General features: G+C 41.5%; 3 protein-coding genes across 17 annotated transcripts in view; 1 reads left to right on the forward strand and 2 right to left on the reverse strand.

Moving 5' to 3' along the window:
• The window catches only part of HEATR3 (HEAT repeat containing 3), a 34,746-nt gene extending 30,339 nt beyond the window's left edge, over positions 1-4,407 (reverse strand). The window contains exon 1 of one of the 3 annotated variants that reach the window (XM_030581389.1): positions 4,321-4,407. Coding sequence is in view for 1 of the 3 variants with exons in the window: in XM_030581388.1 (XP_030437248.1) it covers positions 3,333-3,467 (135 nt within the window). In the remaining 2 variants the exon portion in view is untranslated. Of the gene's footprint in view, positions 1-3,063; positions 3,239-3,332; positions 3,563-4,320 lie in introns of those variants that run through there. The other 2 variants (XM_030581388.1, XM_030581390.1) reach the window with 2 other exon arrangements.
• On the reverse strand, positions 4,339-14,938 carry CNEP1R1 (CTD nuclear envelope phosphatase 1 regulatory subunit 1). Of its 6 annotated transcripts, none has more exons than XR_004002786.1 (7): positions 14,089-14,190; positions 12,280-12,351; positions 10,214-10,287; positions 7,884-7,993; positions 7,724-7,778; positions 7,079-7,180; positions 4,339-4,420 (listed from the first exon to the last, which is right to left on the reverse strand). XR_004002786.1 is itself a non-coding variant. In XM_030581393.1 (6 exons), the coding sequence occupies exons 1-6, from the start codon at positions 14,831-14,833 to the stop codon at positions 7,139-7,141; spliced, it is 378 nt and encodes a 125-aa protein (XP_030437253.1). In that variant the 5' UTR covers positions 14,834-14,938; the 3' UTR covers positions 5,810-7,138. The 6 variants fall into 6 exon arrangements, 4 of the variants coding, with proteins under 4 accessions (XP_030437253.1, XP_030437254.1, XP_030437252.1 ...); XR_004002785.1 differs by lacking the exon at positions 4,339-4,420 and adding an exon at positions 4,536-5,714; XM_030581393.1 differs by lacking the exons at positions 4,339-4,420; positions 14,089-14,190 and adding an exon at positions 14,809-14,938 and having other exon boundaries at positions 5,810-7,180.
• A 3,803-nt stretch (positions 14,939-18,741) lies between these two features.
• The window catches only part of LOC115660303 (nuclear receptor coactivator 5-like), a 31,621-nt gene continuing 24,243 nt past the window's right edge, over positions 18,742-26,119 (forward strand). For 3 of the 8 annotated variants that reach the window (XM_030581580.1, XM_030581583.1, XM_030581584.1), the window contains exons 1-2: positions 18,744-18,966; positions 23,030-23,096. In XM_030581580.1, the coding sequence (XP_030437440.1) occupies positions 23,038-23,096 (59 nt within the window). In that variant the 5' untranslated portion in view covers positions 18,744-18,966; positions 23,030-23,037. Of the gene's footprint in view, positions 18,967-23,029; positions 23,097-26,119 lie in introns of all 8 variants that reach the window. The other 5 variants (XM_030581581.1, XM_030581585.1, XM_030581582.1 and 2 more) reach the window with 3 other exon arrangements.

Below are 26,119 nucleotides of genomic sequence, written 5' to 3' on the forward strand. Positions count from 1 at the left end.
TCAACAATGACTACAGGGCTCTGGGAGGGAGGGTGAAGGAATCAGAAGTGCAGGCTGTATTTTCATGTATGCTCCTGGTTGAGGGTAAGGGAGGAACATGCACATCCTGGAGGTGAATCCATGGCTTCACAGATGGTGTTGACAGGAGGGCTTTGGTTTGCTCAACCACAGGATGCTGTTCTGGGAAGGTGGTCTGCTGGGAAGAGATGGGGTCCACCTGACCAAGAAGGGAAAGAGCATCTTCATGCACTAACTTGCAACCTAGCAAGGAGGGTTTTAAACTACATTCAAAGGGGGCAGGGGATAAAAGCTCACAGATAAGCATAAAAAAAAAGATGACCTTAACAGAGTACTTGTTTTTGGGGGGTGAGGGAGAGAGACAGAAAATTACAATTGCCATAGGAGCAACAAGAGGGAAATTAGTGGAGAAATTTGCTCTACATCTTAGATATCTGTACACAAATTCAAGAGGTATGGAAAACAAACAGGAAGAAGGGGAAATAGGAGTACACAAGCTATACTATGCCTTAGCTGGCATCACTGAGACTTAGAGGGATAAATCTCATGACTGGAATACTGGTATAGAAGGGTATAGCTTGTTCAGGAAGGACAAGCAAGGTAAAGAAGGAGGAGGTGTTGCGTTACACATCAAGAATATATAGACTTGTTTTGAGTTCCAGGGGCTGAGACAGACCAGTGGAAAGTATCTGGGGAAAGAGAAAATGGATAAAAAAATAGGGGTGATGTCATGGGAGGGGCTACTCCAGACCAAATCAAGAAGAGGAGTTGAATGAAGCATTTCTACAACAAACAAGAGAAATATCCAATACACAAAACCTGATAATAATGGATTATTTTAGCTAGCTAGACATCTGTTGGAAAAGTAATTCGGCAAAACACAAAATTTCCAGTAAGTTCTTAGAATATATTGGGGACAACTTTTTGTTTCAGAAAGTGGAGGAAGTAACCAGGGGGACTGCCATTTTTGATGGATTCTGACCAACAGGAGGAACTGGTAATGAAACTGAAGGTGGAAAACAATTTGGGTGAAAGTGACCATGAAATAACAGATTTCATGATTCTAAGAAAGGAAGGAGTGAAAGCAGCAGAATAAGGACAATGGATTTCAAAAAGACTCAGAGAACTAGTAGGTAAGGTCCCCTGAGAAGAAAATCTAAGAGGAAAAGGAGTTCAGGAGAGCTGACAATATTCAGGAGACAATATTAAAGGCACAGCTGCAAACTATCCCATTGCAAAGGAAAGATAGGAAGACTAGTGAAAGATCAATATGATCGTATCACAAGCTCTTTGATGACCTGAAAATTAAAAAGAAATCCTACAGAGTGGAAACATGAACAAATTGCTAAGGAGGAGAAAAAAAAAGAATACCACAAGCACGTAGGGACAAAATCAGAAAGGCTAAAGTACAAAATGAGTTACACCTAGCACGGGATTTAAAACATTATAAAAGAGGTTTTTTAAATACATTAGAAGTAAGAGAAAGATGAAGGAAAATGTAGGTCCTCTACTTAATGGGGAAGGAGAGCTAATAATAACGGATGACATCCAGGCAGTTAAGGTTTTGCTTCAACCATCACTAAAAATGTTAATAGTGACCAAATATGCAACACAATTAATATTAACAGGCCAGATCCACCCCCAGTCCCACTTCACTCCCTGTTCCACCTCCTACCCAGCTCTGCCCTCATTCCTTCTCTGTCTCCCAGATCAGTTCCACCTCTAGCCCCAACTGCTTCCTCTCCCCAGTTCCACCTTTGGCCCAAGCTCCATAGCTGAGGAAGCCTTGGCTGTGCAGTAATGGAGGGAGGGGTGAGAACAGATTCCATTAATGCTAAGGAGGGGTGGTGACTGAAAAAGTTTGTGCACCACTGGGCCAGGTCATAATACTGCTGAAAAGGATATGGAGGTTAATATGAGTTGACAATATGATGCAGTTTCAAAAAATGCTAATATTCTGGGGTGTACTCACAGCAGCATCATATGTCAGATACAGAAAGTACTTGCTCTACTTGGCAGAGATCAGGCCTCAGTTGGAGTAGTATGTCCAGTTCTGAGCACACACTTTAGAAAAGATGCAGACAGACTGGACAGAGTCCAGAGAACAACACCAAAAATGATAAGAGATTTATTAGAAAACCTGACCTATGAGGAAAGGTTTAAAAAAAACAACTAACCATGTTTAATCTTGAGAAAAGACAACAGAGTGGACCAATAACAGTCTTCCAATATGTTAAGAGCTTTTGTAAAGACAACAGTGATCAATTGTTCTCTGGGTTCACTAAAAGCAGGACAAGAAATAATGGGCTTAAAATCTGCAGCAAGGGACATTTAGGTTAGATATTATGAAAAACTTTTGAACTATAAACGTAGTTAAACTCTGGAATAGGCTTCCAAAGGACGTTGTGGAATCACCATCATCGAAGATTTTTAAGAAAAGGCTGAAAAAAAACCTGGTCAGGGGTGGTCTAGATTTACTTGGTTCTGCCTCAGACTGGACTTGACTTCTCAAGGGCCCTTCCAGCCCTACACTTGTATGATTCTCTACTAAGCAGATGACAACCCACTACTTGATGTTTGACAGCAATCTGTGCATTTCTCTCTCACAGAAGCTACTGCCCACATCATAGCTCCTTCCCCTCTGAAGAGATGCAGGGGGCCGGGGGGGGGGTCCATCTCCCTGTATGGCAATGGCTCTCAAACTTTTTCTTACTGGTGACCCCTTTCACACAGCAAGCCTCTGAGTGCAACCTCCCTTATAAATTAAAAAACACTTTTTTATATATCGAACACCATTATAAATGCTGGAGGCAAAACAGGATTTGGAGGTGGAGGTTGACAGCTCACGACCCCCAGTTTGAGAACTCCTGCTGTATGGTGCTAGCATACACATTCCAGGTGAGAAAACTAGCCAGCCAAAGCTATCTACTGCCCACCACAGATCAAGCCTGAGCCAGGTGCAGCATGCAGCCTCTTCCGGTACAGACACCACAGCTCCCCTCCCAGATTCAGGGAAAGATAAAACCAGGCTCAAAAAACACCTACCCATCAATCTGCCCGAGCCTGCACGGCTCAAAGCACGCTACTGAAGCCACACAGAGGCCTCTTCTCCTCCCTGACACACGTGAGCAAACTCCCCCGTCCCTGTGCAGGCTGGGGGCTCCCGGCCCACGAAAGGAGAGACACCCCCCCACACACACTGGGAGAGCTGCTTGCAGAGCACTGGCCGTGTGCAGGAGGGGGGGGAACAACAGGGCTCCAGCTCCCCATACACCGACATGCAGGGAGGAAGGGGAGGAGCTGCTTTCGCTTACTTTCTCCAGGAGCTCAGCGGCCGAGAAGCCTCCATCGCTGTCTTCCCCGACCGGCCCCTCCCCGCTAGCTGGCCGCTGCGGGCCTGCTGGGGAGAACGGGGAGCTCCGAAACCTCTTAGCCTTGCTCTTGCCCATGGTGTCTGCCCGCGGATGGGGGGCAGCGACCCTGCCCCGCCCGGCCGGAGGACAGCGCAGAGCCCCCACGTGTGCTGCCGCAACCCGGCCAGCCCTGTGCCTGGCGCAGGCGCCGCGGTGGCTGGTTCCCGATCCGCTAGGGGGAGCTGCGCCGGCCCGGCAGCCTACGCCGCAGCGCATAATAGCGCCCTGGGCTGTGCGCAATTGCAAACTCTCTCGGCGCCCCAGCCCGGCTGGCAGCTGGCACGGGCCGGTGGCAGGACATCCAGGGGCACAGGCAGCGCAGCGCACATTGCTTTGACACACACAAGGCCAGACCCCGCTGCTCTGTACTGGGATGGAAAGAAGCTAAGCCCTCCACTCCTTCCTTCCCCGGCTGCCCCTGCTACATTTTTCATAGGTGAGAAGAGAAGAGCAGCGATATCAACTCTGTTTGATCCCAAAGTGCACAGTACACGTTTTTCTTAAAGCTCCTACGCCTGGAGTCACAGCATATAAGGCTTTTCTCTGGTGGACATAGCGCTGTCCACCCCTGGGCTTCTGGTGGTGTAATTTATGTCAGGTAAGGGGGTGTTTATTTCACATCCGAGTGACATAAGTTATACTGACAAAAGTGCTAGTGTAGACATAGCCTATGTCTGCCTCAAATAGCCTTAGGCTGGGTGTACACTACCACAGGATGCATGCTCCAGCGATCAATACACCAGGGGTCAATTTAGCATATCTTCAGAGCACTCCCCGATTGACCCTGATTCTCCATTGGGAACAAGAGAAGTAAGGTAAGTAGACAGGAGAGCATCTCCCATCGACCCAGTGCTATGTAGCCAGAGATGTGTAACTTAGGTCAACTTACCGCAGTAGTGTAGACATTGCCATAGGAATAGTCTTTGTTCTAGGTTCCTACAAATCCAACAAAGCTCTACTCAGTGGACTAGTGGAGAGCTTAGGAGCCCCTAAATAGAAATAAACAATAAAACATCTTAGTCTACTACTACCCTAGCACCTAGAGTAAACTGCATCTCATTTGTTCACAGCTGGCTAGCACAAGTGATTAATGTAGATGGACGCTTCTGCACAAATGTGATGTTTTATTTGATGGACAGTTTGCTACATAATACAGCTACAAAATATGTACAGAAACCACTTCATCAGATACAAATTATTTGGATGCTTTTTTTAATCTGTCCCTAACACTTAGCTGCATATTTATTACAGGCTGTTATAGAGTAATGGAGACCAGGCCAAAAGGAGGGTGTAGGTTTTCTTTAAAATGTTGTACAACAGCAGCAAAGGCAGATTACTTTAATAATCTAATGAATACTTTTGAATTACTGTTCTTGTGTTGTATCCAACATTGAAGCCACAGATGGAGCAGCACCCCAATAGGAAATAAAAACATCCAGATTCTTCCTAAATTATCCAGAACTGTTATCCTTGCCTTTTACATGTGGCACACTGGTTTTAGTTTTTGCAGTCTTTTGGAAGTTATCTGTCATAGTTATATGCAGCATTGATGTAGCCAGGTTGGTCCCAGGATATTAGAGACAAAAGGTGGGGGAGTTAACATCTTTTATTGGACCAACTTCTATTGGTCAGAGAGACAAGCTGTCAAACTTACACAAAGCTCTTCCTCAGGTCTGGTTTACACTACTAACCTATATTGGTACAACTGTCACTCAGGCGTGTGAAAAATCCACACCCCTGAGCGACATAGCTTGGTATAACTAATGCCCCCATATAGACAATGCTTTGTCAATAAGAGTTTCTCCTAGCGACATAGCTACTGCTGTGCCGGGAGATGGATTAACTATGCCAACAGGAGAGTTCTCTCCCATCAGCCTAGAGTATCTCCATTAAAGCACTACAGTGGTGCAGCTGTGCCAACAGAGTTTTAAATGTAGATGTGCCCTGTGTCACACCTATATACAAGGTGGACCAGATTGTTTAATGTAAGTAGTTAATACATTTCAAGGGCCATTCCCGGCAAAGTGGCCCATAGTGGTGTATCTGATGAAAACCAATCATTAAACTCTTGAATGAACTCACACAGAGATAGAGACAATACCTGCTCTAGGCATGAGAAGATGCCTGGAACAGGGTTGAGGTATACTGGTAGATTATTGTAAAGGGACTAAGGGCTGCTGCTTTCCATGCTGTCTCTATTTTGGTGACATCAATATCCAGAACAAACATACATGACATTTCACAAAAAAACAAGCGCCATACTTCCGTCACTGGAGTCTTCAGCTGTTCATAAATAAAGTACATAACTGTTCAGCTTTTGTCACTTCCCATCCTGTATCTACACATTTGTCAATTTACAATACAAAAAACCCCAAACATACTACTATATAAAGTATTTATTTAATGCACATATTTACCTACAACAATTTACATCAGTTAAAAACAATGGAAGGACAGAAGTACAAAACCTCTGGAAGAGACTTTAGGAGCAAAGGATTTTATTGCCTCAACTGAGTGAAAATTTAACATACATGAAAGTCAAACTATGCTCACTTTAAGAGGCAGCCTTGCTAGTCTTATTTGTAGTGAGAGGTTACTGTGCCAGCAATAGCTTTGTGTTTTTATGCTGACATGCTCAATTAAATTTTAAAAATATCTGAAACAGGTAAAAAGGCACCTTGAACACTTAAAATTAAACTGTTTTGATTATTGTTAATATTTCAAGAACTATTGTACTGTGTATACATAACTGCCACATTTAGTTTCTCTTAATACTTTAGAGAGTTTTATTAATTTATTTGTGGCACTGATCATATATTTTCTTTATCAAATGATTTGAATCCAGAGTTAAATATTTGCAATACTAGTTTCATGGCCAGATTATCACAGCATAAAATCCACTCTTAAAACAGTGTGATTATGGAATTCAGATACAGTACAGAACTTTTGTAATCTGAAAGATGTAAGTATATTCAAGAGTTTTTTAAAAAGTTAAAATAATTAAAAACAGGTTGTACTGTGAATTAGATGAAAGCATTGAACTAAGGATAATCACAGTGAAAGTGGCTGAAGTACTGCATATAGACAAAGTGATACTTTAACATACTTGCAATATTTTTAAACATAATAAGACCTTTCTCCCCATACCATAGATTTCTCTTTTAAGTCTCTTTTGTTTGCTGATTCCAAAAATATTGTAACCAGGAATGAAAAAGACAACTGTAATTAATAAAAAGCTCTGGGAATGGCAAATAAGCATCCCTTTAAATACTGGTTCACAAAAACAAGAATTCACACAGCATGTATTACTCTTTGCTTAACATTGGCATTGATTTGCTATTTACAGTAGTTTGCAAAAAAACACATTATAAAAAACAAACGAGGTTTGGTTTCCAAATTTAACTTAGTAACCAATTAACATATTTCACCTGCATGTTTTGCTCTACTTCAAGAACAAAAGTGACACTAATACTGAAAAAGAGGTAATCAAAGGTAGCAAAAGCACTGATAACATGAGGGTAGTCAAAAGAGAATTTAGACAAATATGCCAGACTGTAATATTGCACACTTTCACTGTCAACTGTAAATAAGACTCGCTCCCAGGCAACTGAAAACCAGTCCTGTTTGGCTTTTTTGTGCCATACTACCTTCAGAAAAGGTCATTTTTGATTTCCATGGCAGTGGACAGAGTTGAAGGAAGATTGCGATTATTGAACATGGGGCCTAGGTTTCAAAATTAGTTTTCCAGTCTGCAAAAGAAAAATTAAAGTTCAGACAAACCGTGAAATAGCCTTACTACAAAAGTGAGTGTTATCTATGTTAATTTCTCTTTAGTCTGCAACTGGGGTGAGAACTAAGGGTTTGCATCCATGGAACCATTAAGTAACTTGTAGTTTCACATTTTAACCATACATTATTTGTAAAAATGTAAATATGCACTCTAGACTGTCTACTCTTTAACAGCATGTAGAGTACAGGTGCTGCAGTGAAAGGCTCTGGCAACAGGGAACTGCCAGAGCTTTTCACTACTGCTCCTCCCCACCAGGGCCTTTCCCTGCAGCACAGAAAGCTCCAATATTGGGATACTATGCTGCTATGTGAGAGGCACTGCTCAGGTGATTCATGCAAGTAAGCCAGTCTACACACTTAGCCTTGTCTCACCATCTACATTGCTATTTATACCTGTGCTATCTGGGAATGCAGTGTCTATTCAGAAAGAGCAATTTCATCTTTTTTGCATTTATTCCTGCCTTAAACATGTACATGTAGTCAGTGAGACCAGAGTCACTTACATCATCGCAGGACATATTATACTCTGCCAAGACTGTTCGACATCGGGCTGCTATGCTGTGTGGATTTCGTCAAAGAAAAGTACTGAACAAAGATTTTATGTGGGCTGCAGTTACAGTAAGAATTACCTCAACTTTCATCTGACAAACTATCAAAGGATACATTGATGGTGCCACCACTCTTTTGTGTATGCCAGCAAAGAACAAGCCTATTAGAGTAATACAGCTAATTGTGAAGAATGGATGATTCCAGAGTGATGTGAAAAAGGACACCTAGGAGAGAAATAAAATTGTCTTGAAGAAAAATTATTAAAAGATTCCATGACTGAAGGTATGACATCAAGCTGGAGACTAAGTATTGCAAACCTGATGTTTAGGCCACTAATCTAAGATGGATTAGATCTCTTAAAAATTCCCTTGTTACTCAGAACTTACTCCTTCTTTGTAACCCTGCTACTCTTCACAAAAAGTGCTTCTGCCAAACATCTTCCCAATGAATATCCCTTCTGCTTTCAGATATTTTGGAAGGTAACAGAAATCTGCCCATCTCTTCTGACCTTAAACTCTGTGAAAACAGTCTCTGATTTCCCTGGGAGAAGTTATAATTCTTGATGTCTGAGTTGTGTCCATTTATTCTTTTACGTAGAGCCTGTCCGGTTTGGCTCGTTCACCTGCACATCTACCAATGTGATATATGCCACCATGTGCCAGAAATGCCCCTCTGCCATGTACATTGGCCAAACCGGACAGGCTCTACGTAAAAGAATAAATGGACACAACTCAGACATCAAGAATTATAACATTCAAAAACCAGTTGGAGAACACTAATTGAGTGGCCAGGGAGATTGAACAGACCTAAAAGTCGCAATATTACAACAAAAAACTTCAGACAGACTCCAACGAGAGACTGAAGAATTGGAATTAATTTGCAAATTGGACACCATCAAATTAGGCTTGAATAAAGACTGGGAGTGGATAGGCCATTACACAAAGTAAAACTATTTCCCCATGTTTATTCCACCCCCCACCCCAGTTCCTTACATCTCCTTGTCAATTGCTGGAAATGGGCCATTTTCAGTACCACTACAAACAGTTTCTCTCCTGCTGATAATAGCTCACCTTAACTGATCACTCTCCTTATAGTGTGTATGGTAACACCCATTGTTTCATGTTGTGTGTGTGTGTATGTGTATATGTGTATATGTGTATATGTATATATATATATATATATATATATATATATATATATATATATATATAATCTTTTTACTGTATTTTCCACTACATGCATCCGATGAAGTGGACTGTAGCCCACGAAAGCTTATGCTCAAATAAATTTGTTAGTCTCTAAGGTGCCACAAGTACTCCTGTTCTTGATTTGATAACAACATTTCTCATTGCAGTAGTGCTGTTTGAGTCTCTGTAATTAAGCTAAGTTTTTGTTTTAAAGTTCCATGGAAACAGTCTAAAATTAAAAAGTACTTTCTTGTTAATGACACAAAAAATCAATTGTTCATCACTCATGTCATATTTTTTCTTCCACTTCTGAACAGAATATAATAGCTCTACCTCAGTTTATTGCTAAGGCGTAAAAATGGAAATAAGTTAAGAATTCTTTATCAGTTTTCTTCAGTTTAGTGGTAAAGTTCTCTTGCATCATGTAAAGTTCATTGAACTATAGTTTCAGATTCAGTTTCACAGATACAATGTAGCCTAGAAGTCTGGCATCATTTCAATACAAGTCTGGTCTGAATAGGGTGACCAGATAGCAAGTGTAAAAAATCAGGATGGGAGTGGGGGGTAATAGGTGCGTATATAAGAAAAAGCCCCCAAAATTGGGATTGTCCCTATAAAATCAGGACATCTGGTCACCTTAAGTCTGACATTTAGAATACCAAGCCTCAAGCTACTCCACCCACACAATTTAGGAAAAAATCAGTTTGATCATCTTAGATATTCACGTTAAACAAAAACAAATGCATAGCTGGTGTATGCATATCTAGGATGACAAATTTTAAACTGTTCCACTGCTACAAAAAGTTATTTCAAGGAGAAAGGGGGAGATATTTCCAAAGTGCAGAGGTACATAAGAAAAAACTTTTAGGGCTAGTTAACTTGCTAGCGTTCTCACAAGTTCAATTCTCTTGATCATGGATCAATCTAGTTGAAGGTGGCCTTAGCAGACTATGCTATATAGGTAGAGAAAACAAAGTTATTCTTTGGGGGAAATCAACCCTATTCAGCACAGCTGCAGAATGCCTCTAATATTCTTAGTTCCCCCTTCAAATCAAAGTGCGATTCCTGTGATGTAAATAATCCACTGAATTTGCTCTTAGTCACTAATGTCTTGAGTTAGGCAGTCAGGGAAAAAACCCTGCTATTAGCTTTTCACTCTTCAAAGCAGTCCAACTCCTCACTACATAAACCTGGTTTTTATTATCTAGATTACAAACACTGAGACATTTAATATTTCAACATTAGAGTATAACTTACCTTCTGTGTCTCAGGATCTATTAACCAGTTCCAAGCACCAGTTGCCGTGCACACTGATACCACTATAAGAATCACTGATGAAGAATAAAAGTCATAAGCAACACATCTGGTTCATATTAATTACAAAGTATTTAATAGCTCATGAAAAGCTTTGAAAGAGATTACATTCTATTTTATTTCCCCTCTTCATTCTTCTATTAAGAATGTCCAAAGAAGAGCAAGATTTATTTGAAGAGGTCTACCTGCATATCATGTTTGTTTCTCATCTGGACTCCCACCTTTCTATTTATGCAGTCAAAGTGGAAGGAGGTAAAAAAATGTTTTACCATTTAAAACAACGCAACCCTTTGAAGATTCTGTTGGCCTCCTAGAGAGGACAAAAAGGTAGTACAGATAGTGTTTTGATAAGTAAAGACATGTTGTGGTGTGGAGGGTATGAGAAGTTTTTACTAGAGACACAGATTTAGAAACATTAGTCAGAAAATTGAGGGAAAGTAGTACAGAATAACTTTCTTGAGCAATAGGCTAAAAACCCACACAGTATTCTGCATGTAACATCCAAGAGCCAATAACAGTAAGGTGCCAGTCCTGCAAGCTGCTCTGCACAGAGGCAGGCACCCTTGCCAACTCTTTCAATTTCATTGCAAGTGTAGCAATATCAGGTATTTTTCTTAAAGCTCCAGCTCCATGAGGCAAGTGATTATGTGAGAATCTCAGCTTTTATTAAAAAAGTTTTATTTCTAACCCTCCACTCATAATTGTGGATAAAAGCCAGAAAGATGTCAACAGTGCACATTCTAAAGGTTCAGATCTCAATGCTTGTAAAGCATATTCATGTCATCTTAATTTTGGGTGCTGATAATACTGATAAAATAAAAGTGGACCAGTTAGGGGCTGGAATTGGCACATTCGAAGGGGAATGAAAGAAGTTTATATGCCATATAAAATGAAAATTATTACTCCAATTTCACACAGAAAGATAGTAAAGATCTACCTATATCAACTACTTTATTTCTGGGAAACTGGTATTATTAAACAGATAACAGAATTATGAAGTCACTAGATGCCACATCCAATTTTTATTTAAAACTTCTTCATGAGTGTGCTTTAAGTCAGTAAAACTTTAGCCTGCATTTAGATATATTTGAACAAGTTTGGAAGAGATTGCCAACAATTGGAAAGTGAACACACATTAAAAAAATAAACTATAGAACCAGTGAACTTAATATATTGATTTTGGGGGAAACCTTGGACAATATACTAAGGAATAGGAGAAAGCCATCGATAAACAGATTGTTTTAAGTTCTCACGGTGAAAAATTGCCCAACTCGGAAACCTAACCCCTATATACAGCCACAAAATAGATACACGACTGAAAAAAGGTAGTGCAGACTTAGACTATGCCTATAATAGAGAGCTTACAGTGGCACAGCTGTACCTATGCAGCTGCGCTCCTATAAGATCTCTCATGTAGCCACTCTATGCTGACAGAAGAGAGTCCTCCTATTAACATAATTAAACCACCCCCAATGAGCAGTGGTAACTATGTTGGCAGGAGCTCTCCTCCTGACATAGCACATGCATACTACCAATATGCCAGTGAAACTTATGTCACTCATGAGGGGAAATGGGGGGGGTGTTACACTCATGAGTGACATACATTTTGCTGCCGTAAGTGGTAGTATAGACATGACTTTAATCACAAAGCCTCAATATGCCTCAAACTTGTCCTGAGGAATTCCTTTTAAAGAGACTAATTCCTTTTAAAGTAGACTAATATCTACTTTTGAATAGCAATTGTGCAAATGCTATAAGCATTTTGTGCACACGGTACAGATGCAACAAAATCAATCCATTATTTTACTTTTGCTATTTTTGTTAAATTTGTGTATGTGTAGTACCTTCAAATATTTAAAAGATTTTTAGGCTCACATACAAAGTACATACAATAAGATTTTTAAAGCCTAGATTTGTTTTTGTAAACATAATCCACAGGAATATACATGGGTAAATGCCAACTGCAGTATTAAAGAGTCAATCCAACTTCTTTAAAATATTAAGCTTACTTCTCCAACGTCCTGTAGCTGGTTGCAAACATGCAATATATTCAGTAAGTCTTCTTTCAAAAGCTTTGAGATCTGAGGAAAAGACAGGCAGAGATCTAATAAGTCTTGGTCTATTAGTTGAAGACTAATAGTTAATGCCTCAGATTCTATTGTTACTTATGTTCTGTGCAGCTCAGACCCATGACTTGCAGAGGAAAGCTGTAATGGATTGATGATGTAATTATCAAAAATCACTTGCATCTCAGATTAAGCAATAGATAATGGAAAGATGTTTAGCACTACATCTCAGCACATTAGCTGTAGAATTTACCACACTTTTTGGTTAAGCACCCCACTAAAAATTAATATATTAAGTGACAGGCATTTCCATATACAGAAATATATACTAAAGAGATTAGAATACCTTGACATGGTATCCCTTTGTAAATCTAAATGCAAGCCATTTATATTGATAGATTAAAATGCTCTAAAACAAGGTATAATTTGAAATGTAAAGTGTGTTAGGAAAATCTTGTTATACTCTATAGTCTGTGCTAATGATAAGTAGAGTTTGGTATTTTGTTTGTGATTAGAATGATTCTATCACCATAACTCACTACAAAAATTCTTATCTCAGTTGGCATCATTTGAGATTTTTTTACAGTCCTTTCAGTTTCAATAATCTATTTTTACATGCCACTCATCTTGGACAATGAAAATACAATCATAAATTATTTAAGTTTTAGCCAGCTTTAGAATCTGACTCATGAAATAGAGTGTTTGGCTTTGCAACATTACAGGGGAACTATTTAACATGAAGAGAAGGCTACTTTATAAATATTTTCAGATTTTAAAAAAAGTCAATTATTCATTTTAACGTCTGTGAAGATTTCCTTTTCAACCAGAGAAGTTTTGGGCTTAAAAGTGTCCCACTAATTTATTGTTTGAAATTTGATATTTATTTATAAAGGTATATACACTTTAAAGGCAAACTGGCTTCAAGTAACAACTACTGTTCTTTGAAAGAATTTCATGTTATATTAGAATGTCAAGTTCCAATAAAGGTAACAATGCAAAAACTACAAGAAAAATACCTTCATTAAAATGTATGCCTGTTACTGAACTGTGTACTTACTCTAAAATATATGCAGAGATTATTTCAATGTTTATTAACTGGAAAAAATATAACTCCTTTGTTAACCAACAGAAAACATTGGTAAATTAGATATGATTTTGTGTTTTAAATAAAGCGTACATAAAAAAATAAAGGCTTGAACTACATTTTAAAAGTCTTGGAAGCCCAAATTGTTAAGAACCTCTTTCAAAAAAAAAAGGATGGGTGGATGGGTTTGGTGTTTTAAAAGTTTGTCTACCAGTGATAACCAAAGAGATAATTCTGATATTTACAGTGTTACAATAAGTGTTGACAGTCATTTCAGTATTCCCATAATTTCTAGTATTTCTGCTAATGTATACACACATCTTGTTTGTTCTATATATGACATTTACTAATCTAATCTTGAAGTACTGTCTCCTGTATTGATTTTTTGCAGAAAGAAAACAGCTTTAAAGTTCCTTTTTAATATCCTTTACTAGAAAACTGTACCAAAACTTAAAACAAGGATCCGTTTTAGCAAATCAGAATGTGAAGCTGTATTTTTCCTGAAGAAAATAATTATTTGGTTAGATTATTACATCTCAATGTATTTGAGATATAGAACGCAATTAAAGAATTACAGCTATGTGGACTATACAGCTTACATTAAAAAAAGAACAGGAATTAGTGAATAGTCTATAACAAGTTTCTAACTTGTACAGCCAATCTCTTACCAACGCAGAAACAACAGACCACACTGTAAAAGCCAAGCTCCGTCATGAAACAACCCAACCAAAGAAAGGTGACAAAAAGGAAGTTGTGCAAACTACTGGAGATCTTTTTTAGTCTGTCCCCGGTGGAGAAAGCCGATGCACACACTCTCGTTCATATAACTTGGCTCAGTTAAAAGGCAGAGCTTTGCCCTTTTACAACCGAATCCGCTTTCTATACTATATTTTTATTCCAAGAGCCGCTTGCAGAGCAGCAACATGCCCCTCCTCCATCAACAAGCGAGCAAACAAAACACTAAACCACCCCCCGGACTGCTCGACTCACCGGCCCCTCGCCTTTGAGCCATTCCCCCAGTGCGTGAGGCTGTGGGCACTAGGAACCTTGTCCTGTGGCAGGTTTGCACGGCGCCCTTCTGTCCCTACAGAAAACCGTGACCCCCGGGTGAGGGGCGCCCCTCATACCCCTCGCTGGATCCCGCTGTCACTGGGCCACACCGCGGAGAACGTCCCTCCCCACTCTCGGACTGAGGTGGGGCGGCCCCCAGGCAGCGCCCTTTGACACCTCCAGCTGAAGGGGCCGGGCTCAGAGCTCCCGGCTCGTGCGGCAGAGGCAAGGGACCGCTCTGAGGCGCGGGAGCCGCACAGAGAAACTCCTCCCGCGGCGTGTCCCCGGGAAAGGGTCACTGGGCCCGGCGGGGCGGGGCGGGGCGGGACCGCAATTACCTTCTGCCTGCTCCAGCGAATTCATGGCGGGTGAGGGAGGGCGGTCAGAGCGCACAGCCGCCCCCTCCTCAGCGCCTCGAACCCGCTCACATCGCAGCCCAGAGAGCCGGCTCCTAGTCCCACCCTCCGCCCCTTCCGCAATCCCCCGCCCCCCACAACAACGCCGCTCTCCATTGGGCATCCCTTCCACACCGCACGCCTCCCAAGCAAACCCCATGCCCGTTGGCTGGGAAGGGAAGGGGCGTGGCTGCAGGAGGAAAGATTCCGGCAAAGAGGTGGTGGTGTATCGGCTCGTGGCAGTGCTGTAACGTTCGATGAGAGCGGCGCGCTGTGGAGCTGCGGGCGGGAACCTGTCCGAGCAAACTGCGGTGCTGCTTTTCTTTTGTATGTGTCACAGCCCCGAGGGCATCGGTCTGCACGTGCAAAACCAGAGCGAGAAGGAGGGGCCCGATCCAAAGGCCACTTGGGATCCGCCTTGGTCTCTTACACTTACAGCCCTAGGGACAGTTCTGCGATTCTTTCAGACTATTCCCCTAAAAATGTGGGCAGGGTAATTTTCCATTTCAGTAAATGTATCTCCTTAATGTTAAGTACTGCAAATTCCTGCATTGGGTTGTGTAGGTGTGGGGGGTGGGGCAAAGAAATATTAAACCAATTTATATTTATTATATGTTAATCAAAAAATAGAATCTGTATAAACAATACTCGGATGTGGACTATAAAAGGCCAGCAAAAATAACTATTTGGTTTGGAGGTTGCAGTTGAAAATAAATGTGAGAAATTCTCTCACAGTTCTTTGTTAGAGTATTTAATACTTTCTTTTCTGTCCGGGGGGGAGGGGGGAACAGAGGCCACAATCCTGCAATCTGGTCCACACAACAAGTCTCAGTCACTAAAACTGGGGGTTAGACTAGACGATCCTTGTGGTCCCTTCTAACCCTATGGTTCTATGAATACCTGTTTATATTGGCACACTGACTGTATGTTTAATAGGTTCTACTTTAAAAATGTAGTCCAAAAAGGGGTATAACTTATTTTAGTAACTATTATACCATCAAACCTCATTGTTTTAGTGTTGCAAGTAGGTTTGATTAGTTTTGAGGATTAATGAGTTGATGTCAGCCTTCAATATATGTAGTAAAAATAACAACGTTGAAATGCCCCCTTTGAGTAATGCCATAACTCCACAGCGAGAGCCTGGTTTTCAGGATCATTAGAAATTATGTTTAGTTTACAAAGAAGACACTTTCAAACGCACAGCAAGGATCAGAGCAACTTACATGGGTCTGAACAACCATATAAAGTAGTGGCCCTGGCAGTGACTAGGAAATACAAAACAAAAACCAAACTCCCTGTGTTTTTTATGCATGGATTTAATTTTTTCAAAACCAACAAGGTGTAAATTCACACAGATGTAGTCCTTTTCTGTCTCTATCTGCTTGTGAAAGGTATTAATCGTTGTCAGGACAAACAAAGTGTCGACCCCATCTACCGTTCCAAAGAAACATGCTACTATGGACCCAAAAAGCCAACCTCATGGTTTTGATCTGCCAGGCAGACTTACCAAATAAACCATGGAAGATGAAGCTACTTGACCCACAAGTGGAAAATCAAAGACTCCCTTTCATGCAATTGTGATGAGAACATCCAACCCATCCAATCATAATGCAGTGCCCCAAATGTGGATTCAAATGTGTATTGAATGATACCCATGATATCACAGAGGAGGCCTTGAAAAGGTTTATGGATGTACAACTGCATCTATAGAACGATGCTCTGCACAGGCTTCCATATACTTGAGAGAGAGAGGACAAACATTTGAAGAGTGGAGAAATTATAAAAATGCTTGGCTACTACTTCTAGACTATCATGAAACATGCCAGAGTTTAATCTGGATTACTTGTGTTGCTCTTTAAATGTTACACTCAGAAAATGGCTTGTTGATTTCTGCTTAGAAAAGACAGTGGCCAACAGCAATGTTTAAAGTTTATATTTTCCTAGGATCTGGCCTCTCTTGAACTGTTAGAGTTCAGCTCTCATGGCCTCTTCTAACTTTATTAAAATTGTTGCTGCTCCTACAAAGATGTTGGTGCTTGGCTTAATCCCTTTCTCCCATTCAAACAGCAAGGTTTTCTAGTTAGTGACATGTTTTCCTTGGACCAGTTCAGAAGGTGACATCTCTAAACCATGCCACATACATCTAAAATAGCATTATGTGCTTTGTCTTTAGTTCCTTAATAATGGGGTTGGAGTGTCCTGTATCAGTCAAAAGGAGAAAGTTGGGTACTTAGAAGGTAAAGGGGAGCCCCTACAGATGCAGATTCTACATAGGGAGAAATGAGTGCTTAGCCCATCCTGACTGTGCCCTAAAAGTAGAGTATGGGGCTGGAAGGTAGAAGAGAAGACTGCTTTGCACTGTCCTTAATTTTCTGATATTGAGAAAGGTGGAGAGATGGATGCTGTTGTTGGAGAGTCCTGTGAGACATACAAATGTCAAATATGTCATGAATATATTGTTGATAACTATAGGTTGGTTTTCTGGTCTTTAAATAGAAAAGAAATACTATTTCCAGATCAAAGACAACTAAGGCTAAAGAATGTTTGTTTACTCCACCTCTGTTTGCCCAGAATAGAAGACCAACAATACACTCCTTAAACTTGTGAGACAAAGGTCTACGCAGGGAAATTGACGGCAAATTTCTGACATTTCTCTCTATGTATAAAATTATCTTGTTCCTTCACTACAATGTCTCTTGTTCTGTTGTAAGCCCTGAGGATGTGAAATTAAAGTCATGATATATAATCAAGGAATGTATGGACTATGTCCACTAAATTTAGAGGAACTGTAAAGGATTTTTTTTTCGAAATGATTGTTGGCTTCTAGAAATGATATGAAATGATAGAGAATGAAAAAGAATATTGAAAGATATAAGCACCTACTCCGTGTATGCATTTAAAATATTGAAATAAATTACTTAAAGGGGACATTCCAATTTATAGTTTGGGTTAATTCAGAAATACAGTAATTGAAATGAATAAAACAAAAAAAGCCTCCGAAAAGAAAAGGATAAAAGACATTTGTTATACACCATTGCCATCTACTGGATATCAAGGTAAGTAGCATAGAAACTGAGCAGAAAAGTGGGAGCCTGACAAATGACCAGTACAAAATAAGTGACTTGCTCTCTTCCAATTAAAACTGAAACAGTGGAACCTCAATGTGGAACTTCAGAGTTTGCTGAACCCATCAAAGAAGCTGCAGAACCCTGTAATTGCTATTGGATGATTATACCAGCCAATAGCCTTTCCATTCTCTTAAGGTTACCTTGCTGTCTGCAGTCTTTCCGTTGACACCCCAAGTAAATATATTTTGGGATTTTAACAATGTAATGCTGTATATATATATGTTTCTCCTTGTTAATCCAAGTAAATTGGCTTAAGAGAACCTCAAATAAAACTTCTAAGCTATTTCTTTTGATGCTTTAAACTAGTCCCCTTCAAACCAAACACTAGAAACAACAGGGACACCATTCATAAGAGTGCCTTAAGACCAACTATATTTTTACTCATTGGCAAGGGGGCAGGGAGAGATTGGTGCTGGGAGGGGTCCCCATGGTAAGTGGGGACTCACAGAGGGAGGGGAAGGATAAATGCTGGGAGGGGTTCCCATGGTGACCAGGGCCCCACAAGGGGAGGGGAGAGATGGATGCTGGGAGGGGTCCCCATGGTAAGTGGGCCCCACAGAGGGAGGGGAGGGATGGGTGCTGGGGTGGTTTCCATGGTGACCAGGGCCCCGCCGGGGGCAGGGAGAGATGGGTGCCCCAATGGTTCTTTCTCAGGGGCACAGTTCCCCGGCACCACCAAAAGGGGTCACTGTGGCGGGAGGTTGCAGCCGCTGCTGGCCCCGAGGCTCCGTCTTCTCCTGGCAGCGAGAGGGAAGGGGAGGTGCCCACCCCAGGCAGCCTCTGGCAACCGGCCGCCGTTGCTTTGTGCGCGAGGAACGGAGGCGGCGGTGGCTGCTGCGCGGAGCCCCCAAGCCGTGAGTGCGAGACTCCCAGGCCCTGCCGGGCCGCGGCCTAGAGAGGAGCAGGTCTGCTGGGCCGGGGCTGTCCGCCCTCCCCTGGTGTCCCCGCCCGAGCCTGGGAGCCCAGGAGAGGGGTGGGTGGCGTCCACTGTGCGCCCTACGGCCGAGGGTTAAATGTCTGGGTCCAGCCCGAGCTCGGGAGGCCGCGGGGAGCCCAGAAGAGCTGGCGGGGGTGAAGCTTCGGCCGCTGATCACGTTGTTAGTGCAGAGCATCCTTTTCCCCGAGGCCCTTTCTGCCCCCGACGCGCAGCCATATCGGGGGTGGAGGGAGCCGGCTGCACTGACGGGCTGCGGCTCCTGCGGTCCATTAGCGAGCAGTGAAGGGAGGCTTCCGTTCAGTTAGTTATCGCTCTTTAACTGTATCTTTCCAACCAGTTGTTAAGCCAGGTAGAGATGCAGCCATTTGTTTCTCTCCGTTTATATTGCACCATTCTGAGATCCATTGAACTTGGCACCTCTATGGGTGTTAAGCTTCCTCAGCTGAAAAATACATCTTTTTGCCTGTCGAGATGGGGCCTTGGTGTCTAGAATGCTGCTCTAATCAGGTCACCCTGTTTTCATAAACTATATTTTGAGAATACATCCAAGTGTACGTGTATCCAGACCATTTTGCGCACTCCGTTACTTCTGAAATTATGCTGCAAAGAAACCAGTACTTAGGGTGACCATATGGTCCTGATTTGCCTGGGGCAGTCCCTTTTTAAAGCCCTGATCAGTTGGCAGGAGCAAATAGGACAAATGACCACTTTTGTCAAAAAGTGGGTCAGGCGGAACATGCAGTGCCAGCCCTGGGCGACGCAGCGATGCTAGCCCTGCGTAGGGGTTCAGGCCAGCCCCACACAGTGTCCGCTTTCCCTTGGGGAAATATGCTCACCCTACCAGTACTGGACTTCAAATTCATATTGATAAAATGTACGAGTGCTTATATGTGAATGCTGAAAGTCTAAATACTAAGATGGGTGAACTAGAGTGTCATTTAAATGAGTATGTTGGTATAATGGGCATCATGAAAATTTGGGGAAATGAGAATGGTCAATGAGACATGGTAATACAAAGGCTCAAATATATAGGAATAACACAGTAGGTCATGCTGTTTGGGAATGGCACTAAAAGAAAGCATAGAGTCAACATAAAAATCTTAAATTAATCAAATTGTACTGTAGGATTTCTGTGAACAGAAATTTTGTGCTTGAACAATAAGAGTTCAGTAGAAGGAATATATTACTGACTACCTGACTAGAATGGTGACAATGATTGTGAAACACTTAGGGAGATTAGAGAGGCTCAAAGGTAGAAAATGCAATAATAATGGGGGATTTCAACTATCCTCATATTGACTAGGTATGTCACTAGAAGCAGGGACAACATGAATAAATGCAGCTTGTCTTGGAACCTATGTAAGGAGAGGCAATTTTTTATTTAGCACAGGATCTGGTCCAACTGGTAAATATAGCTGAACCGCTCAGTAATAACAGCCATAATGTAATTAGATTTAACATCCTTGTAGAGAGGAAATTGCCAGAGAAACCCACCACAGTGGCATTTAACTTAAAAAAGGGGACTAATACAAAAATGAGGAAGCTAGTCAAATGGAAATTAAAAGGAACAGTCACAAAGGTGAAATCCCTGCAAACAACTTGCAGACTATTTAAAAACACTGTGATAGAGACTCAAGCCAAATTTTTTTGTCGTCCCCCCCCCCACCCCCCAACCAAAACAAAACAGTGAGAGGACCAAAACAAATGCCACCATGGCTAACAGCAGAGTAAATGAGGTCGTTAGAGGCAAAAAGGCATCTTTTAAAAGTTGGAAGTAAAATCTTACTGAGAAAAATAGGAACATAAACTCTGGCAAGTCAAATGTAAAAGTATGATTAGGCAGTCCAAGAAAGTTTTTGTGTTTTTGGCTAGTTGCTCTAAAAAAAAATTTGCAGTTAGAATTTGAAAAGTATTTCAGATGCAGGAAGCCTGCCAAAAAGTCAGAGGGGCCACTGGATGATAAAGGTGCTACAGCACGGGTGGGGAACCTTTTTTCTATCGGGGCTGCTAACCCACAGAAAAAATTGGTTGTGGGCCACACACAGCCCCGTGAGGGGCGGTAAGGCTCAGGGCTTCCCCCTGAAGTGGGTCAAGCAGGCTCTCGTGGCTTCAGCCCCAGGGGTGGGAGTCTGGAGGCTCAGGGCTTCTCCTAGACTCTGGGCTGGGGCCAAAAATGAGTTCAGGGTGTGGGAGTGGTCTCCAGGCTGGGGCAGGGGATTGGGGTGTCAGAGGAGTGAGGTCTCCAGCTGGGGGTACAGGCTCTGGGGTGGGGTTGGAGATGAGGGGTTTGGGGTTCAGGAGGGGGCTCTGGGCTGGGGCCAAGGGATTTGGAGTGTGGGAGTGGGCTCAGGGCTGGGGCAGGGGTTTGGGGTGTGGGAGGAGTTTCGGGGTGCAGGCTCTGGGAGGGAGTTTTGGTGTGGGAGGAGGCTCAGGGCAGGGGGTTGGGGTGGGGCTGTGGGTTCTAGGAGGGATTTACAACCTGTTCCAGGGGGTTGAGGTGCAGGTGGGAGTACAGGGAGGGAGTTAGGGTGTGCAGGGGGTTCCGACCTGGGGTAGGAGGCTGGGGTGGAGGTGTGGGGTCTGGGAAGGATTTAGGGTTTGGGAGGGGGTTTGACTCTGGGGCAGGGGATTTGAGGTGTGGGCTTCGGCCAGGTGGCTTTTACCTCAGGTGGCTCCCAGTCGCTGGCGCAGCGTGGCTAAAGCAGGATCCTTGCCTACCGGGGCTCCGCACCGCTTCCAGAAGCGGCCACCATGTTCGGCCCTTAGGCGGAGGAGCCAGGCGGCTCTGTGTGATGCAAGCCGCCCGTGCCCACAAGCACCACCCCCGCAGCTTCTGCTGGCCATGGTTTCTGGCCAATGGGAGCTGCAGAGCCGGCGGTGGTAGTGCGCGGAGCTTCCCTGATCGCCCCAGCTCCTAGAGGCCACAGAGACATGCCTGTCGTTTCCGGGAGCTGTGCAGAGCCGACCGGACTTTTGGCAACTCAGAGAGCGGAGGCTTGCTGCAGGCCAGATGAAATGAAGCAAAGTGCTGGATCTAGCCGTAGGTTCCCCACCCCTGTTCTACAGGAGCACTCAGGAAACACAAGACATTTTCAGAAAACCTAAATGAATTCTTGCATCAGTTTTCGCTGCAGAGGATGTGAGGGAGATTCCCACACCTAAGCCATTGTTTTTAGGTGACCTATTTTAGGAATTGTCCAAGTTTGAAGTGTCAGTAGAGAAGGTTTTTGAATAAATTGATAAATTAAACAGTAGAGTCACGGGGACCAGATGGTATTCACCCAAGAGTTTTGAAGGGTTTCAGACATGAAATTGCAGAACTTCTAACTGTGGTATGTAACCTATCACTTAAATCAGTCTCTGTATCAGATGACTAAAGCATCGCTAATGTAATACTGGATTTTTAAAAGAAGCTCCAGAGGTGATCCCGGCAATTACGGGTCATGAAGCCTAACTTCAGTACCAGGCAAATTGATTGAGGTTATAGTAAAAAATAAAATTCAAACAGCTGGATGAACACAATATGTTTGTAAAGGGAAACCAGGCTCCTTAATCTATTGGAATTTTTTGAGGGCATCAACAAGTATTTGGTTAAGGGTGATCTAGTGGATATAGTGTTCTTGGACTTTCAGAAAACCTTTGACAGGATCCCTCACCAAAAGCCCTTAAGCAAAGTAAGCAGTCATAGGATAAGAGGAAGGGCTTCTCATGGATCAGTAACTGGTTAAAACACAGGAAACAAAGAGTAGGAATAAATGGTCAGTTTTTGCAGCAGAGATGTAAATAGCAGAGTCCCTCAAGGATTTGTATTGGGATGAGTACTGTTCAGCATATTCATAAATGATCTGGAAAAGGGAGTGAACAGGGAACTGGCAACATTTACAGATGATGATAAAAATTACTTAAGATAGTTAAGGTTACTGCAAAAACATACAAAGGTATCTCACTCAACTAGAGATCATCCACAAGCTTGATTATGAAATACAATATTTTTAACAAGTTGCAAGCTGTCAGTTTTGCAATGTACTATTGCTGTTTTAAGACTGTTTTCTCACTTCACTTGTGAAGAGAGTAAATGCAATGTATTTTGTTTTCCTAGGAATTAAAATGTCATCTTGGGTTAAGGTTACCAGGGGTCAAGTTCAGAAACCTATTGTGGATAAAAGGTAAAGTAAAATAAATATAAATATTTCAACAATTGTTTCTACAGATACTTATGAAAATATGTGTTAGTGTTTTCATATACGAGTATGAGAATTGTGCTCATTTCACTGTCATTGTTTTAAAATTCAGTCACTTTAAAGAGTTGAATGTCTTTAACAAAACAAACATGCATGTATAAAGAATATATAAGAAAAGAAATAGAAACCGCCACACACAATTCTACTTTACTATAATTCTATGAAATACATAATTGTATTCTTTAAGGCTCCCGTCCTGCGAAGACTTCAGCATATTAACTTGATGCAGTGAGTTGTTCCATTGACTACAGTGGGACTACTTAGTGTGTGAAGTTAATCACACGCTTAACATTTGAGCCTATGTTTAGCATGAAACAGTGATATTCTACTTCTATAATCTAGAAAACAAATTAGCTTAGCATTTAAAATATCAACATATGAGCATTTGGTATCTGCTGGAAATTGTTACTTTTATCGTGTGCATTTTATGTTATGAAACAGTAGATTGAAATGAACTTTGTAGTCAGTATCAGAACTACAATTTTGTAAAATTTTCTGAAATGAATGTTGTATATACTGTTAGTGTCATTTGTGTAATTTATAGAAGAATAAGGAATTACTCTATCCAGTTGTTGGTAGTACTGTACTGTTTGAACACACCCTGAGTACACCTTTCAGATGTCTGTGTGAATCGGTGTTCAAAAGCATTCCTAAAATATTGTGCTTGGACAACACATTTTCAGTCAGTCAGTTGCATTTTCAATTCTAACTTCTATGGGGTGAAATTCACTCCTGTGCAGAAGACTAGCACAAAGTCTGTGCACCACTTCAATCCCAGGTGATGTCCAAAAGCAGTCTTTACATCCTATGAGAATTCAAGTGGTGCACAGACCTCGTGCTGGTCCTCTGTACAGGAGTGAATTTCACCCTTAAGCCCTGATCTTGCAATTTACAACGTATGGATGGACTGTTGTGCCCATACAGAGCCATTTTGATTTCAGTAGGGCTCCATGAGGGTGCAGTAGTTTGCCTACATGCTGTAAATTGCAGGATCAAGATTTTGAACATTTTTTCATATATATCACTGAGGACCAGTACATGACAAATCGGTTGTTTTTCAAATGTCATATCTCTTTATTTTTGAAGGGGGGAGGGAGGAATCACTGTGTAAAAATATTTTCTTTTTGTGCTTGCATAACAAAACAAAAAAAAGCAATCTTGCGCTGAAATTAAGTATGACAAATCTCATCCACAATGATAAATTTGACATTCTAGTGCTCTGGTGGAAGGTCAGTTTGCGACTCAAAGAATTTTATATACTTCTTTCTGTAATTGTTGCTCAACATTTCAAAGGAAGGGGCATAATAATTCAGAGCTAAATGGATGAACTGTGAAAGTAGAGAGCAGGATTCTGTTGAGGAGCCTAGTCTCCAAGAATTGGGAAGCAATAATTCACAGTTTTCTTACGGAGGAACTACTGTTGCTAATTATCAGCCAGTGTCCTGAAAGGTTTTGTCCTTCCACCCATTTTCAATGTGGATATTTGCTCAAGAAAATGTTAAGGGGTGGGTAAGGCCTATAGTTCCGTAGTTTGATAAATAATAAAGGACCAAAATGAAATTAGATTACAACTTGTCTAAATTAAAAGTATATTAAAATAGATAAGACAGATTATCTTTACAAAATATCTTTTGAACAAACTTATTCAAGGTAACACAGACATCAAAGCATTATTGTATCAAGGGTAGAGATTGAAAAAAACATGTGCCTGTTCACCAGTGGGAAGCGTTCTCTGCATGGAGAGGCCTAGCCATCACTTCTTTGCAGAATTCAAACTTTCATATAAAAAAACCAGACTGTTTCTAGCCACTTCTGTTGTGAAGATGACCTACTGAACATAAGCCAATGTGCGGCTGGTGGTGGTTTCCTGAGTCTGCAGTGCCTCATAGCTGTGCCCACTAGCAGTGTAAAATTAATAAGATTAATCACTCCTATTTGTGTGGGCAGCCCTGTGGGCAACAATGAAATAGTGGAGAGTATCAGTTTTGGTCTGCTGGCATCTGGCAAAATCTCATCAGCATAAATCAATGCTAAAATTTTTCACAACTCCCCCACAATAAATAAATAACAATAAAAATCTGTGGTGTGGGAGAAGACTAGAGTACCAGAAGCTTTTCCTGTGTTTTTCTTACCCTTGCAGTATCCAAAGAGCGTCTTTTCCTTTCCAGTAGCTAGAAGTTGGTGAAGCTTCACATTTGTCAGATATCAAGTAGCCAGATGCTGATATGAGAGCTGGAGCCCAATTCTTGAATTGTAGCACTTCCGTTACCTATAGCAGGAGGTTGTACTTTACAACACATGATTCTTCCTGGAGCTCACTGATGTGAAGGCTCTCTACTTATCTTTTGTATCTGTCATTGACTAGTAGGTTTACTCCTCTAGCTAGTAGATATTTAGTAACTTTGTCAATTTTCTGACCTTTGGGACACAAAGTCTTGGCCTACACCAAGAAGCAATTTTCAGATCTATGAGAATTGACCCAGGAGGCACTAAGTCCAAGCCTATTTCTGTATCTTCAGACCTCATGTAAAACTTCCAGGATATTTTTTTTTTAACTCAAGCAGTTAAATAGAACCTGACACCATCAGTTGAATTTAAGTAGCTTTTACATTCTCCTGTCCAATGACATTCATTTGAGAATAGTCAAAGTAAATGAAGTAAGACCAAACAGCTGTCCTTATTATATACTACCACTGTAGCTTGAAGAATCTTTCTTCTAAGTAATACATCTGTCAGTGTAATCCTAGATGTACCTTTCTGCTGTTGTGCATGAAGCCTTATAACTAGAAGGGCTTAAATAGAAGGGCTTAGAGTGCGTTTTGATTTCTCAGTATTTAAATACACAGAATATCTGAAACTCAGAGTGTGAAGACCCTTGCATTTTTAGCATAGAATTAGATATGAAGTGTCTTCTCTTTGTGGTACAGAGAGAAAAAAAAATCTCTCTC

This window comes from Gopherus evgoodei, chromosome 12 (genome assembly GCF_007399415.2).
Source record: "Gopherus evgoodei ecotype Sinaloan lineage chromosome 12, rGopEvg1_v1.p, whole genome shotgun sequence".
NCBI lineage: Eukaryota > Metazoa > Chordata > Testudines > Testudinidae > Gopherus > Gopherus evgoodei.

What these genes read in the sequence shown, in the direction of transcription:
- CNEP1R1 (XM_030581392.1), bottom strand. Translation starts at nt 14,134, where the DNA reads ATGACGGAGCTTGGCTTTTACAGTGTGGTCTGTTGTTTCTGCGTTG. An exon ending in GGTCTGTTGTTTCTGCGTTG is followed by an intron (nt 12,352 to 14,088) that starts GTAAGAGATTGG and finishes TCTTTTCCTCAG; the next exon opens with ATCTCAAAGCTTTTGAAAGA. An exon ending in TAGATCCTGAGACACAGAAG is followed by an intron (nt 7,994 to 10,213) that starts GTAAGTTATACT and finishes TTTCTCTCCTAG; the next exon opens with GTGTCCTTTTTCACATCACT.